This window comes from Cyprinus carpio, unplaced genomic scaffold (assembly GCF_018340385.1).
Source record: "Cyprinus carpio isolate SPL01 unplaced genomic scaffold, ASM1834038v1 S000000001, whole genome shotgun sequence".
In the NCBI taxonomy this organism is placed as follows: Eukaryota; Metazoa; Chordata; class Actinopteri; order Cypriniformes; family Cyprinidae; genus Cyprinus; species Cyprinus carpio.
Genome location: NW_024872754.1, coordinates 77,597 through 94,580, shown reverse-complemented (window position 1 = coordinate 94,580; position 16,984 = coordinate 77,597). Strand labels below are relative to the sequence as shown.

General features: G+C 38.5%; 2 protein-coding genes and 1 pseudogene across 2 annotated transcripts; all 3 read left to right on the top strand.

Moving 5' to 3' along the window:
• The first annotated feature begins 3,147 nt into the window (after positions 1 to 3,147).
• On the top strand, positions 3,148 to 8,028 carry LOC109077424 (keratin-associated protein 10-4-like). Its single transcript, XM_042753780.1, has 5 exons — positions 3,148 to 3,789; positions 4,384 to 4,534; positions 4,713 to 7,450; positions 7,533 to 7,672; positions 7,981 to 8,028. Exons 1-3 carry the CDS (start codon positions 3,766 to 3,768, stop codon positions 6,542 to 6,544), a joined length of 2,007 nt encoding a protein of 668 aa, XP_042609714.1. The 5' UTR covers positions 3,148 to 3,765; the 3' UTR covers positions 6,545 to 7,450; positions 7,533 to 7,672; positions 7,981 to 8,028.
• A 120-nt stretch (positions 8,029 to 8,148) lies between these two features.
• LOC109105041 lies at positions 8,149 to 11,587 on the top strand (annotated as a pseudogene).
• A 3,392-nt stretch (positions 11,588 to 14,979) lies between these two features.
• LOC122142560 lies at positions 14,980 to 16,770 on the top strand. The gene is made up of 5 exons (XM_042753782.1): positions 14,980 to 15,344; positions 15,443 to 15,542; positions 15,670 to 15,750; positions 15,956 to 16,109; positions 16,366 to 16,770. The coding sequence occupies exons 1-5, from the start codon at positions 15,286 to 15,288 to the stop codon at positions 16,581 to 16,583; spliced, it is 612 nt and encodes a 203-aa protein (XP_042609716.1). The 5' UTR covers positions 14,980 to 15,285; the 3' UTR covers positions 16,584 to 16,770.
• Positions 16,771 to 16,984: the final 214 nt, after the last annotated feature.

Genomic DNA, 16,984 nt, shown 5'->3' with positions numbered 1-16,984 from the left:
CAAATAGAGAACAGTTATTTTTAATACATTTTTTAATAAATACCCAAAGTTTTTGAATGGTAGGGTACATAGATGCAGAAAAACAATAGTATTCAGATTTGAAATTACAGGGCAATCAAAAAAATAAAAAAAAACAAACCAAACTTTTGAACAGTATGTATATTCACATTTTTTAATTATTTATATTACAGTAGCTAAAATATTGTCTTTGTTACAAGTAAATTTGACATGTATTTACATGATTCTTTTAAATAAGAATTGTGATGCACAGGTATTTTATTGTATTTAACTGCTCTGTTGTTCTGTAACACGCAGCACATTTCCAGCGCATCCGTTTCACTGTGTTTTACCAGTAGCTACTGACCTTTTCAATTGTCTGTCTAAACACTCCACTGACCCGTGTAAGCAGATCTCCCGGTCAGAGCACGGCTGTGCCAACAGAGACTGATCGATATCAGCCGAGCCTGACATTGGTTATGGCTAGAGATAGTCTCATCGTTCACATGTTTGTGTAGTGGCTACATGAGCCCAAACCAGATTCTAGCAGATATCAATCACAGGCCATCCAGTCGCTCTGCCAGCGTTCAGATCTCTCTGCTTCTGTGGTTCACAATCAAACAAACAAGATGTCAGCATATACAACAGGGAGGTGTTGAAAGGGAATTTATGAGGTAAAATAATAAGGTGTGGGTTTGTGTGTGGGAGAGAGAGAGGGAGAGATGATTTGTAGGCCTCTCTTGTATACTAGCATTACAAGAATGGCCCTCGTGGGTGGCATAAAAAGGCTCTTGATTGTAAGGAGTGGTATATGGACATCATTTACACTAGTGCAATGGACAGTAAAAAAGTGCATAGAAAATATTTCAGTGTGCAAATGGATTACTCAGTATTCTGGATGAACAGACAGTAGTTCAAGTAATAACAAGTTACTGTTTGTTGCTTGTTTGTAAATCAGATTTAGTGATGAGGAGGGGTGACGAGTCTGTGTGTGTGTGTGTGGGGGGTGTCAGAGGGCAGAGTTCAGTAAGGAGACAGCTGTAGGGAGAAAGCTGTTCCTGGATCTGCTGGTCCTTGTCCGGAGGCTCCTGAAGCGCCTCCCGGAGGGCAGGAGGTTAAACAGTATATGGTCAGGGTGAGAGGAGTCCTTAAGAATGCTGCGAGCTCGACGTAGACAGTGTTTCCTCTGGATGTCCTCAATAGCAGGAAGTGGTGTTCCTGTGATGTGTTGGGCAGTTTTCACCACACTCTGCAGTGCCTTGCGGTCAGCCACCGAGCAGACCCCATACCAGACTGTGATAAAACTGGTCAGGATGCTCTCGATCACACACCGGTAGAAGTTCACCAGGATGGCTGAAGACAGCTGGTTCTTCTTCAGTGTCCTGAGGAAGAAGAGGAGCTGGTGAGCCTGTGAGCCTCTGATACAGTCTATCAGAGAAAAACAAAAAACAGATAGTTGAGAGGAGACAGACAGAGAGATGAAAAGACACAGACACTCAAATACTTTTTACAGTACTCACTACATGGTAAGGAGTTAAAGAACTATCTAGCCACATGGAGTAGGGCTCTTCTCTGAATTTCTTCTCACTGACAGTGTCCCTAAAAAGTCATATGAAGTCACATGAAGGTAAATTTAAGAGGGAACACTTTACAATAAAGTGTCATTGGTAAACACTAGTTAATGTATTAATTAACATGAACTAACAATGAACAATACATTTGTTACAGTATCTATTAATCTTTGATAATGTTAGTTAATGAAAAAGATTACAAATATGCGAAAAAAAAGTTTTTTTTTTTTTTTTTTAAATGCATGCAACCATCAATGGCATTACTTACATTAATAAAGTCTTTCTGCTCTATTTTAAGACATCTTTAAAGGCTCATTTTAGGTGAAATAAGACTTTTTTAAAGAGCAGCAGAATCCCTGTCACTTCGAATAATAATAAAACATGTCATAAATGTTTGAAATCGCACACATTTGCGTATTGCGTATTGCGTATTGCGACACTCTCTATGATTATGACCAAAGCATCCTTACAATTAAAAGCCATCAACACAAACTCACATTTTTAAGAAAACAAAAGTAATTAAATGTTTTTTGACTTTACTGCCACCGAATCTCAAATCCACCATACCTTATGAACATCCGGAAGTTAATGAACCTGGATATGTGCATTAATGCCAGTCAGTACGGCGCGCACGTGTATTTACGGTAAATACATAAGCGTGACGTCACCACGTTACTGCGCATGCGTTTTATAGACATACCTTACGTCACTTTGCGCATGCGTGGTATTCTAGAGAAACAAATACATAACCCACTACACCGCACAAAAGTCAACAAAAACCAACAACTCCTGCAGCCGGGTGCTTTTCGATTGTCTTGACCAGGACCACACCCCTAAATGCATTGAAGCAACTGCCATGTGATTGATTGATTACATAATTGCATTAATGAGAAATTGAACAGGTGTTCCTAATGATCCTTTAGGTGAGTGTATATATTACTTATATAATACTTGCCAATTGCTGCCAGCAAGTTACTGTAAATTTCACAGTAATCTTTTTACAGTGTGGTTATATGTTTTGAAACCTTTGCCTGAACCCTTATTTCAACTGATTGCTCTCCTCATGCTGATCACATTCTTACATTAAGACTCCACCCATTACAAAAGTGCCCATTTTTGAAAAGTACAGTATTCGCCTTTTTATTTTTATTTTTTTTCATTTTTTTCTATTTTTTGCTACTCCTAATTTTGTGATCTTGGGATCGAGCTGCACAGAAATGACTGAACAGGTTTTTGATAGCCATTTTTTTCAGAAGTTATGGGATAAAATTCAATAATTTTCAGTTAATGCCACATTAATTTTGATGAACTCACTTTTTTGAATAATGTCAACGGGATTGTGTGAGGGTTAGGTTCAATAAATATCATTGTCTTATGTATAAACACCTTTAGTATAATATTCTCAATATCCAAAGTATATATCTGTCTGCAATTCCTGTGACAAAAAATATGCATATATCATTACACACAAAATAACCCCTGTCCCATTTTGGATCTGTGGGTTCTAGAAAGTTGGTAGCCCTTAAACAGAATCACATTTTTATCAGTGTCTGGCCACTCCTGTATATTTTTATAATGGTAACTCCTGCATACACCACATCGTCCTGCTCTTGGACACACTAAAAAAAAAAAAAAACATACATTTACATAATACATGTAGTTATCAAGAACATAACTGACCATTTATTAGAACACATACACGTAAACACACCTAGATCAGATTTATTAGTCATATAATACATATATATATATACACAGAAATGAAATTTCTTACCGACTTCTGTGCTTTTCTTTTGTAGAATGTCATATCAGCATATGTGATTTCTTCACCACTATCAACTGTTTGACAGATGTGTAAAAACATAAATCCTCATAAATAGATATATATTTGAGAGGTTCTGCAACTCTGTTTTCTTATTTTAATATTATATTAATAGTGTGAACTGTCTGAGTGGAGACCCAGGGCATGCTCCCTTGTGAGGTTTATTTCTTTTCTTTTTGTGTGTGTACAGTAGGTGGCCATCCAAAACGTTGGTTCTACCGCCGCTCGTACCGCCGCCGGGCAAGCGTGTATATCTGCAGACTGCAAGGCGGGCGTAACTTGAAGTAGGCGTAACTTGAAGTAGGAGGCGTAACTTGAAGTTGTCCAAATCACACAGAACCACGCGAGATGTAGAAACGAGATGTTGTTGGCAAGATGGCAGCTCGTAAGGTGGCAACGGTGAGAATAACTTTCCCCCGAGATAAAAAGTTTAAATTTAAGTCTATAAGTCAGTTTCTTGTTGTGTAGTATTGGTTCTGGAGCTGATAATCTATTAAAACTTAACATTCCTCGATTTGCGTTGTTAAGTAAGCACATTTTTTAAGTTCTCGCGGGTAACACTTGGCGGCTAAAAGAACAAAATTTGCCAGATGTAACGTTATATTGTTAAATCGCAAGTAGATAACGTTGAATTCAATAACGACGGGGTTTTCAACTGTTAGCCAGCAAATACGGGAAACAGGATTTCTTGTGTGTTGTGAAGTGTTTTTATTGCAATGTTTAGTTCACTCATGAATATCACCAATATAAAGTGAAATCACCTGCTGTAGTTTTGGCTGGAATTAATACTGCTTAGTGAATCATAAAAGTGCTGGTTGTGCCTCTCTTAACAGGTGCACTTCAGCCTGAATAGAGTATTTAATGAGTTTACTGAAATGATGAGGGTGTATTACACCTTTAGAGAACATGATTCTTTTGGAAAGTGTTGTAAAGTGTTATTGATCTGATCATGTGTGTAAACAATAAAATTTTTATTTTTTTAATTGCTTCCAGCTTCATCCAACGGTTTGTAGGGAAGGTACATTGAAAACTCCAATTTCTGAAGGTCCGAACTACAAATGCCAGATCTGCAGCAAAACAGGAGCGTATGCATATGTTGTGGCACATATGCAAACCCATGAGAAGACAGCTGTTAAACATGGAGGTATTTGTTATTTTACATAAATGTTGTAGAGCTTGAAATGTTTTATTAATTATTCACTAGTAATGTTAACCTATTTATTTCATTGTCAACTTCTGTACAATTTTAATTCTGAACATTGCATCATAATAAGGAATGTATCTGTATTTTATATACACCTGTATTTCTCTTTGTTTTTTAGGATATAAAATGTACAGATGCCATGGTGTATGTTGCAGAAGCCATCATTATCACTGCTGCTATTGTGCGAGAATTATAACTCGGCAAAATTTATTTTTGAACCATGTGCAGAAATGTGGGTTAGCTGAAGCGTCAGCAGGTCCCTGTGTCTCTGCACCATCCAGTGTCTGTGAACCATCCAGCGTCTGTGAACCATCCAGTGTCTGTGAACCATCCAGCGTCTGTGCCCCATCCAGCGTCTGTGAACCATCCAGCGTCTGTGCCCCATCCAGCGTCTGTGAACCATCCAGTGTCTGCGAACCATCCAGCGTCTGTGCCCCATCCAGCGTCTGCGAACCATCCAGCGTCTGCGAACCATCCAGCGTCTGTGCCCCATCCAGCGTCTGTGAACCATCCAGCGTCTGTGAACCATCCAGCGTCTGTGCCCCATCCAGCGTCTGTGAACCATCCAGCGTCTGCGAACCATCCAGCGTCTGTGCCCCATCCAGCGTCTGTGAACCATCCAGCGTCTGTGCCCCATCCAGCGTCTGTGAACCATCCAGCGTCTGTGAACCATCCAGCGTCTGTGAACCATCCAGTGTCTGTGCCCCATCCAGCGTCTGTGAACCATCCAGCGTCTGTGCCCCATCCAGCGTCTGTGAACCATCCAGCGTCTGTGAACCATCCAGCCTCTGTGAACCATCCAGCGTCTGTGAACCATCCAGCGTCTGCGAACCATCCAGCGTCTGCGAACCATCCAGCGTCTGCGAACCATCCAGCGTCTGCGAACCATCCAGCGTCTGTGCCCCATCCAGCGTCTGTGAACCATCCAGCGTCTGTGCCCCATCCAGCGTCTGTGAACCATCCAGCGTCTGTGAACCATCCAGCGTCTGTGCCCCATCCAGCGTCTGTGAACCATCCAGCGTCTGTGAACCATCCAGCGTCTGTGACCCATCCAGCGTCTGTGCCCCATCCAGCGTCTGTGCCCCATCCAGCGTCTGTGAACCATCCAGCGTCTGTGCCCCATCCAGCGTCTGTGAACCATCCAGCGTCTGTGCCCCATCCAGCGTCTGTGAACCATCCAGCGTCTGTGCCCCATCGAGCGTCTGTGAACCATCCAGCGTCTGTGAACCATCCAGCGTCTGTGCCCCATCCAGCGTCTGTGAACCATCCAGTGTCTGTGAACCATCCAGCGTCTGTGCCCCATCCAGCGTCTGTGCCCCATCCAGCGTCTGTGCCCCATCCAGCGTCTGTGACCCATCCAGCGTCTGTGCCCCATCCAGCGTCTGTGAACCATCCAGCGTCTGCGAACCATCCAGCGTCTGTGCCCCATCCAGCGTCTGTGCCCCATCCAGCATCTGTGAACCATCCAGCGTCTGTGAACCATCCAGCGTCTGTGCCCCATCCAGCGTCTGTGAACCATCCAGCGTCTGTGCCCCATCCGGCGTCTGTGAACCATCCGGCGTCTGTGAACCATCCGGCGTCTGTGAACCATCCGGCGTCTGTGAACCATCCGGCGTCTGTGAACCATCCGGCATCTGTGCACCCTCCGGCATCTCTGCACCCTCCGGCATCTCTGCACCCTCCGGCATCTCTGCACCCTCCGGCATCTCTGCACCCTCCGGCATCTCTGTACACTCCAGTGCAGCTTCTTATCCAAAAGTCATTACACTGTCTAACAGTGATAACAAACCTACCTCATCAACTCGAGCCCAAACCACCTGCTCGAGTAACCCAATAATAATTAGGTCAAAGCCCCAAAAAACTACATGCACATTCTGCAATTTAATTGTTAATAAAAAAACATCAAGATACACATTCAAAGACGTCACTCAACAGCAGATACAGATGTAACGGCAAATCACCATCTACCATCCCAATGCATAGACTGTAATAATGGCATTTTTGCTGTCAGAAGAAGCTTTTCTGGATTTGGAAACCCCATACACGTACAGAAATGCACCTGGGGAAGCAACCATCAAGTGAGCTGTGAGCTACAGCAATGCAAACAGGCTTCTGAATTTTCCAGAAGAAGTGGCTTAATGGGGTTTCAGTGCATCCATTTGAAGTCATTATCATACTGCCCTATTTCATCCGAACCAGACATCATCCTTAAGGAAGAAGTTCTGTCAGATATGGTAAGGAAAAAGTGGATTTCTGACAAAACAAAGAAAAAGTGTCTTTCAAGGTAGCAAAAAGCAGAGACTGAGAGCTACCCACTGAGTAAAGAGGTCTCATTTGGCAATGGAACATCAAAAATATGTGTGTCAGTCCTGGAAACGTGCATCTCATATTATTCTCGGTTAGGGAGAGTAATTGTTTGTTTTGACAAAAAAAGAAATACTTGGCACTGCCCATGCTCTAAGCCAAGGAATTCATGTCCTCATAAGTCCATTGCGAAATGGCACTTGAACCAGACTCATCCTGAGCTTTTTCTAAAAGTCAGATGTACAGACAGTGATGTGTTTGACACATTTGCAGAAACTTGTCCTCCAGATGTGCACAGTACTGAGGAAAGACTTCAATATCCACCTAATGGAAACGCTTTGACGGCAATTGTCCTTTACTTGCTGAACAACAAGAAATTGCCAGCTGTTCTGCCAAAAGATGTTTGTTCACCACAGAACATGGAAACACTCCCCAAGCACCTCATTCCACTGGAGACTTTTTGCACTGTATGCCCAGGAAAGATCCCTCTTTCGGATCCAATCTTAATTACACAGAAAGCGAAAATTGTCACGTTCACTGGCATACTGGAAGGTTTGTGTAACTTAATTGCTAATTCATGTTATAACCTACAGTGATTCCATGACTAATACAGAATTATTTTCCTTCCTTATAGATGTGACCACATACTGTAAAAGGTGTGGGTTGTGTGGACATTTTTACCGATACCAGGAATGGGCAGAGGGGCTGCACAATTTTGATGACCACACAATATTAACACTGCATCTTTGTCTGTTCTTGAGACAGTCTGTACAGGTAAGCTTCACTTCTACATTCATGCATGCAACTTTAATGCACCCCATCATATTTTTATAAACGCACGTCTTGTGTGTTTTTTAATGTACTATTTTAATCATTATTTTAAACGGGAACGATGTAGGATTTGATAATTCTTTATAAACAAGCAAGTTTGTTCTTCATTTAATAATTTCAGAAATGTAACTATTTTATTGTGTTTTTGTTCTAAAAGTTTCACCCTGAAATCCTAGTAAGCATTCACAAATGTCAACAGAAAAGCAAACATGACTTGACAATCTGTTGTCTAATTTCAAATGCTATTACAGAATCACACTGCAGTTGGCAGGGCCTTGGACATCTTAGAACAGACCAACCAAAAAAAGTATCCAAACCATGACTCCCTTCTTCATGGTTATCTTCACTTTGAAGCGTTGACGGCACATAATTACCATTTTTCATGTGTGCACTGTGGGGTCCATCCACCTGTTGTGATAATGGACTTGCACAAGAAGGGAGTTTTTAGCATGCCAGGTAAGAAGTGGTCTTTCTCCTCTTTCAAGTTAAGGCAAGTTGAGCTTTATTGTCATTCTGCTACATAAATACAGACATACAACAATGAAGTAAAACAGTATAAACCCTATACACAACTAACCTACTGAGAGATTTTGACTATAAATATACTATATATAAATGTTTACCTATACATAAGCTAAAAAAAAAAAAAACATACTGGGGTGTGTTTCCCAAAACCATAGTTGCTAACCTGTTAGCAACTTAGTTGGTTGGCAATGGGAGATTGCATTGCAACCAACAAAGTTGCTAACTTAGTTAGCAACTATGGTTTTGGGAAACGCACCCCGGAATAGTTCAACTTGAATAGTAAAACAATGATTTTGAGCAAAATGTCTTACAGTGAGCGATATTGAGGATCCCCCACCCACAGTTTGATGGCCACGTTGATATTGAAGAATTCTGGCTATCTGTTGACCAAGAAATTATTTGCAGAGGCTTTTTACAAAGTAAGTTATAGATATGAAAAAGTATCCTGCAGCCATATTTAGAAATGTTTTCCAAAAGATCTATCTCTCTGTTTACAATGCCCTGTAATTATCTGTGTGCATGCTTTTCTAGTGCCATGGATAATTTTTTATTATTTTTAACTGCCATAATCATAAGTGCAATAACATTTAAGAAAACTTTTGTTTTTCATCTAAAAAGGTAACCATAGGAATCCATTTAAAGTTTCACCTTCTTATTCAAAATGGGCACCGTGGATTGGTCCCCTCACCAGAGCCAGCAATAAAGTACTCAACACTGAGTATGCCAAAGTTACCGCAAAGAAGTCTGTTGCAGAAAATGTGGACACTGACATCACAGAAGAACGACTGTCAAGCGAACTAATGAACTTAAAGGTGAATTTTTACATTTTATGTAAATATGATAGCAATGCATACATTTCAATTATGTGTTTTTCTTTCTCACAACCTAAGCACTACAGCAGAGTTAAAAACAAATAAAATTGAAAACAATATACAACAATGATATAAAACAAATCTGACACTTAAACATAAGTAATTTATAAAGGTGGGTTTTCAATAAATGTACTGGATGTTTATAATCTGCTGGATGTTTTTGGAACCGCTTCCAAGTTTGGTTATTAACTAAAAGCAAGAAAAATTGTGATTATAATCTATCCTGCTTTGTAAGTAATGGTTGTTATTGCATCTACATTTTTTCACAGGTTGATGCCTTGAGAAAACTTGTAAAAGAATGTGGTGTGGATTCAAAGGGCTCAAAAATGGATCTTCTCCTCCGTTTGAGGGAGGAGATGAAAACAAGGAGCACTTATGACAAAGTGTTTCAAAAGGTTTGGGGAGCATCTGGTAAGTGCCCTAACTATATGTTGTTCCATAATCTATGTAATGATCTAAGCAAATATTTAATAGTTATATTTAACATGTCAGTATGAGTCTATACGTGTACCTGAAGACAGCTAGGTTAATGGCCATGCTAATCGTGTGTATTTCCATTTCAAGGTGGCTGGGCAGTTATCATGTGTCCTTGTGGCATTGTGAACTCAGTCAAATTCAAAATAAGAGCTGAAAGCCCACGTGATTATGCAGATATGTTGCTGTCATTCCAACATTTCCCAAACATTGTCATCTATGATTTTGCTCGAGGACTAGTGACTCATACCAACCTAAGGGAACCAGACAGACTGCCCTTCAGTCCATATGAAGGAAGAGTGGCTGCAGCTATCCCAGAGAATATTGAATCTGCTAAGAGAGGGGAACTGAAAATAAATTTGCCATGGTTGCAGTTGAAAAAAGACCCACCTGATCCTAATAGCCATCCTGCAACTGGTTCCGCAGAGCACTATGCATTGTATGACACGTTTCATCAGTATAACACAAGAGATGAAAAGGATGCTCTGAGAGTAACTGGACTTGTGCCAGAGCTATGTGGGTGGATAAACTCCCAGACAGCGGAGCAGCTGTTCTCTGGCATGACTATTAAAAACTATTAAATGAACTCTCTCTCCCCAGCAAGCCACATCTTCCTTATGCGTAACATTTTACATCACCACAATGAGAGAGTTAACCAGAAGGCACTGGAGGACTTTAAAAAGGTTTCTCATGGAGATATCACCCTTGATGCATATGGAAAAGCCATTTTGGGTATTTAATAATTCGATTTCATTATTTTAATACATTTAAATTTAAGATCTATTAATTTAAGATTTTTTAAGATCTTATAAATTTAAGATCTAACTATAATTTCAAGTAACAAATATACCTAAAATGTCTGAATCTAGGGAACTATCATTCACCCAAACATCACTGAAGGAAACCATTGTTTAAATATTTTTTTTTATGTCTTATCACTGTCAAATGCTTAGAACTGTCACTGTCTTGCAGTGCATGTGGATGTCCCTACAGATGTGGACATGGAAGCCCACTGTGGTGAGCAATGTGAGGCTCTGACTATGACAACAAACCTCAGGCCCTGTCGCGCCTCATGGACACTAGGATTGCATCATCCCCTTCAAGACAAACTGGTATGTTGGATGTACTGCTTTGTCACAAAGATTTATTAATTGACAATATTGTGCCATTTAGTTTGTATTTGTTGAAGTTCTTTAAGTGTTGGAGCTTAAAGTTATCAGGCACCATGCCTGATTTTAGGCATAGAGCAGTTTTAAATTCACATTTCACATTTGAAACTGCTTGCATTTATTTGTAATATGTGTAATGTATAGGTCAATTATGTACTGGATGAGGACAGACCGATGAATGAAATAATCATAAAAGATGGTCAGACGAGCCTCACAAGAGAGAACTTTGTAACCCTGGGACTAAGAAAGGAAATGGATTCAGTGGTGAGGAACATTTTTAGTTTTAATTTTGAAGAAATTGAACTTTTTATGGAATTGGTATTAAAAAGTGTTGTATTTACAGGTGGGAAATGCTTGTTTCAGGATTATCAAGGAAATAATTCAGCATCAAGTGCGTGTGTGTCTATATACAGATATATGTGACACATTCAATTGAAAAACTGTCTGTAAATATTGATAGAGATGTCTACTACAGGGAAAAGATGTTTACATTGTAGATCTCCATATTCCACCAACTTGGCTCTTGCCCTCATCCTGTGACCCTCTCCTCTCTCTTCCAGTAAGTAACCACAATACATTCAAGTAATAATGATAATCCTTTTATCTTACAAAACACTTTTCAAAATAAAGTTGCATCACACAACAAGATAAAAAAAAGGTGCTTCAAATGTCATTACAAATTTAAATAAAATCATGTAAAGATGAAAGAGTTTTGCTAACATTCAGGCAGAGTTGAAAATAGCCTTAATCAAAATTAATGCAAATTTGCAAAACAATCTTTCTTATTTAAGTTGGACTCCCAAAAGAAAGATGCCTTGATTTTTTTGCTGTGTGTAAGTGAATTTTTAGTATTTATTCCAAAATCACACTTAATTATTATTATTTATGGAGGATTTATACTGAAATAAACACATTTAAGTTGTAGGTCCTCTTTCTTTTTAACCTATTGTAATCCTGCCATTGACTTGGATCTTTTGTGCAATGGTGAAGATTTGTTGACTCATTTCCAAGACCACTTTCCCTGTAGGTTATTAAGCCACTTAAAAGAGAGATTTTGTTCCTGGATTCCCAATATTCAGAGAGAGGACAAGGCTTTACTCACGGACCTTACCGAAACATCTTAAGGTTTCTAAAGAAAGATGTTTACTGGAAGGCGTGTTCCCCAGCCTTGTTCAGACTGTTTGATTACTGTTAGCCGTGTTCCCAAGACTTGCTCTGATCGTTTGAACTATAGCTGTTTGTCAGTCGTGTTCCTAAGACTGAAATGTTCTGCAGTTCCTCAACAGAACTTTTTGTGTCTGTTCCAGTAGTTGTTAGTTACTGATGCTTTGTTTTTATCAGGTCCGTTGCACAGCACATTGTCTCGGGACCATTGACCGAATTAACAGGCCTGGATGTTAAGGTAAAAATCATTTGTAAAGGACATTTATCCGCATATCACTTTTTAAATTATTGGTTTGTCACAACTTGGGCTATTACTACTTTGACTATTTCTCACTTCAACCTTACAACACTGTAAAACCTGACAAGTCACAGTAACTCAAACCGTTTGAGTAAACAGATTGCCTTTACTTAAACCATGTAAGTTTTAAAAACTTTGCAATTATGTAATCAAGTGATTAATTAAGTGCTGATTGAGCTTTAGTGATGAACAGCTGCTGTTAACAAACAGCATCACCAGCTCCACTTATTAATAACCAGACTGACTTTATTTCTGTCAGACGTCTACAGAAGATCTTATTGAGAATTAACTAAGGTTTAGATGTTGATTTAGTTTCATTTGAAGTAACCATGTTAGAGATCAGTGTTTGCTTTAGTTGGGTTCTTGACCCTTGATTTCTGTCTTAGTTTATTTTATTTTTTTGGGCGTTGTAACCATGTGTTTTTGAAACATGTTTGTTATAACACAAAAAACCCAAAGAAAATATGATCAGATATTGGTTGTTATACAGCATATTGGTGATGATAATCATCAATTATGGAGCTGTTCAAAAAAAGTCTTACTAAAATAGGTGTTCTATAGTTACTTTAGTTGATTACAATGAAAGCCATTCAAAAAGTCAGTGGTTCTTCCATAATCAGTTAATATAAAAGACTTTCCAAACAGTTTTTGTTTTCTATTATGTTAATTAGTCACACACAGACATCAATAATCAGAATATGAACCTCAACAATGGTTACGAAAAAAAAAAAAACATGCTGCAATTCATGCTGGGTACTATTGTAGTACAAAACCCATCCATGGCTCCCAGCATGCTCTGCTGCATTGTTTTTTTTTTTTTTATGGTCACCATTGTTGAGGTTCATATGCTGATTATTGATGTCTGTGTGTGACTAAGTGACACCACAGAAAACCAAACTATTTGGAAAGTTTTTTATATTAACTGATTATCACAGAACCACTGGCACTTAAAATCACTTTTACTGTAATCAATTCAGCTAATTACACAACACCTATTTCATCAGAGATTAGATTCCAAACAGTTCAATAATCAATGATTATCATCACTAATATGCAGTATAACAACCAACATCTAGGTAAAAGTTAGGTAAAAAAAAAATGCTAACCTGAATGCACTGTAAGTTGCTTTGGATAAAAGCAGCTTTTAAGAGTGTGAGTGTGTATATAACACCTGATGATATTTTCTCTGGGCTTTTGAGTTACAACAAATGGTTACAACAGCCAGAGAAAAAATTAAGACAGAAATCAAGGGTCAAGAGCCCAACTAAAGCAAACACTGATCTCCTAACATGGTTACTTTAAATGAAAACATAAATCAACATCTAAACCTTAGTTAATTCTCAATCAGATCTTCTGTAGACGTCTGACAGAAATAAAGTCAGTCTGGTTATTAATAAGTGGAGCTGGTGATGCTGTTTGGGGGGTTGTTTAATCAGATCTTGAGAGATTTAATGTATTTTATTTCAGTTTATTTTATCTAAGGCTGTGTCTGAGAGTCAGTTGTAGTTCTTGTGTTTCTCTTTTCTTCAGTAATTCTGTTTGTTAACAGCAGGTGTTCATCACTAATTCACAATTATCACTCAATTAATCACTTAATTATTCAATTGCAATGTATATCTTCTTTTCAGTGAACTCAACTGAATTAAGTTCAGAGTACTCATAACAATTAGTTTAAAACTTAAATGGTTTAAAGGCAATCGGTTTCCTCAAACGGTTTGAGTTAAACATAACTTGTCAGGTTTTAGTGAGGCTGTGTCTGAAGTCAGTTGTAGTTCCTTTCTCTCTTTTTTCTTCAGTAATTCTGTTTGTTAACAGCAGGTGTTCATCACTAATGCTCAATTATCACTCAATTAATCACTTAATTACTTAATTGCAATGTATATCTTCTTTCAGCGAACTCAACTGAATTAAGTTCAGAGTACTCATAACTGTTAAGTTTTAAAACTTAAATGGTTTAAGGCAATCGGTTTCCTCAAACGGTTTGAGTAAACCCAACTTGTCATGTTTTTAAGGATATTTGTTTACACACAAAAGGTTTGAGTTAAGTTACTTGTCGGGTTTTACAGTGTGTTAGTTTTAAAAACTTAAATGGTTTAAGGCAATCAATTTGCCTCAAACGGTTTTGAGTAAACCTAACTTGTCAGGTTTTTAAGGATATCTGTTTATGAATTAAGAATAATGCAGAATAAATCAAATATAACAAAATATTACCTGAAAACTCTACAATAACCAGGCAAGACCCTATCACACTAACACACATCTCTACTCTAGTTTGCTGTTCATTAAACTTGATTACTTTTTATTTATTTTTAAAAGGGGCTCCCTCGACAACATTATGGCATTGACTGTGGAATCTTCATGATAATGGTAAGTGAACAGTTTTCCAGTAAAATAAACCAAAAAAAAAACTTTTTTAATTCATGTTATCTCAGATAAAGTCCATGAACAAAACCTATAGCCCTTGTCATACATGCAGGTTTACTTTATTTTACTGGCATTAGGCTTATGTGTAAATGGAATAAGGACTGCAGAATAAGGATGGCAGCACAATGTCAGTGCTCAGTGATGCAGCTGTTGGTTGTTTCCTTTCTCAATTCCACCTAAAGCAGTTTTTGTTGATGTAATGGGAGTCATACTGTTGCAACAGAAGATTCTCTTTTTCGTTTTATTTAGCTTGCTGACTTATGGTTAAAATATGTGCATTTTGATTTTGGATTTGGTCCAGGAAGCATGGTATGTTGTCATGGAAGCTCTATTAGTATGAATTCAATACTACTTCATAACTATGGTTAATATATGTGCATTTTGATTTTGGATTTGGTACAGGAAGCAGCTCCCTCTGTGGTCTTTCCTGAGATTTCTTCCTCTTTTACCTTTGGGTTTTTCTGCTAAAAGGGTTGTCATCCTGTTTTGCTTTATTTGAATGTGTGGGCCTGTTTTTTATTATTATTATTATTATTATTATTATGGAAATTGTGAGTTGGGCCTCCATATTAACTTGAAACTCTTAACTTAAACTGTAAATTTATTGTACTCTGGTGTCTTCAGCATGACATGCCCTGCTTAAGGAGGTGGTGGTGCACAGCGTTGGTGGAGAATCTTGAGATTGAAGGGTACCAGTGTCTTTAAATTCAAGACAAATTCAGGATATTATCATTGGTAATCTGGGGCAGGCAATGTAAATGTAATTTTATTTTATTTAATACTATAGCCATGGCCGGAGGTTTGCCCACTTTACCAAGCAGGGAATAGAGATGGCCAGTGGAAGTCTGGACCCAATTTTCCGCATCCCTAGGAAGAGGAAATATGAGGTCACCATCATAAGAATTATGACCAAATTTTAAAAGGCCTAAAACTTGGTTTTAAGATGTAATTTTAATTATTGTGCTTTATATGTAATAAGCTGAGTAATATGTATCTCATTTCCTTCATGTAAAGGAACCTGTCCTCTCAAACCCATGCAAGGTGAAAAAGCCATGCAAAGTTGAGCCCTCTCCAAAGGGAATTGGTATTTTGCAGGCATGTAAACATCCCAGCTTTTCACTTCTTATATACTGTATCTTAATCCAAGATGCAACAAGAACTACATATATGCAATTTGCAGGCCACAGTTGAAGGGTACAGAACATGTAAATTAAGATCGTTCCTTTATATTGGTCCAAGATAATGATGACTTAATATTGAGGCTACTGATTTTGCAGTGACTTATGTTATATGTTTACAGCTGCCTGAGGAAATTTTGCACAGAATCTTCATCCATGTGGTGCTACAAGATGGAGACCCGGCAATCCATACCCTGGCTCTCACACGCAAGCATTTCTGGAGGGTAGTGAGAGAAGAATCCTTTCTGAAGGAAGCACACTTCTGCTGGCTTGACAGTAAGTTTTGACTCTTTCCTTCTTCATATATATATATAAATATATATATGAAGTCACTTACAGGATCATTGTGAGCTATGGGTGCATTGAACTTGGACATGTTGGCTTGCTGCTTTTTACATTGCAGCAAGTGCAGAGCAAAACGTTTAGAACTTGAGAAAGGTTTGAGAAGTGTTTGTCCAATTTTGTACAACTGAATGTCCTGCAAATGCCAGCAACACAACACTAATTTTGTGTTCTATTATTTTGTCATCAGGTGTGGTGAACTGGGACGCATTTTCTGAGGAGCATAGAAGGACCTACAGAACTCCATATCGAATCACATGTTGCATTCATTGCAATTCTCTATACAAAGACTGTGAAGGCTACAGGGGATGTGGACAGAGGGGAAAACTACAGGGATTCTACTCCGACAATGAATTTGCAGGATACTGCAGTGCTGACTGCTTTTATGAGGCTGGAGGCACTTTGTAATAACTGATGTTCTGTTGGATGTGATTTTTCTATTGAATGTTATATGCATGTTAGAAAGGTTCAGACTACATGCATTTCTACATTTTTGTTTGGTCTCTGTTCTGTAAAACTGAAAGCACTTTATATGGCAGTTAATAAATTCAGTTTACAAAGAATTTATGCATTTTTTTCCCCACACATTGCAGGTGTCTGTTTCTATAAATCTAAATGCAAAGTGGGCTGTAGGTTGGCACCATTGTTATCATAGGCAATGTATGTTGACAGGCTTGTACTACGATTCACCATGGTAACAGGTAAATTAAAGGCAGACCTTAATGGACATAAAGATATTATTAACCAGACTTACATGTCGTTGGGGTGTATGTAGAACATCATATATTTTTCATAAAATTAACACCTGA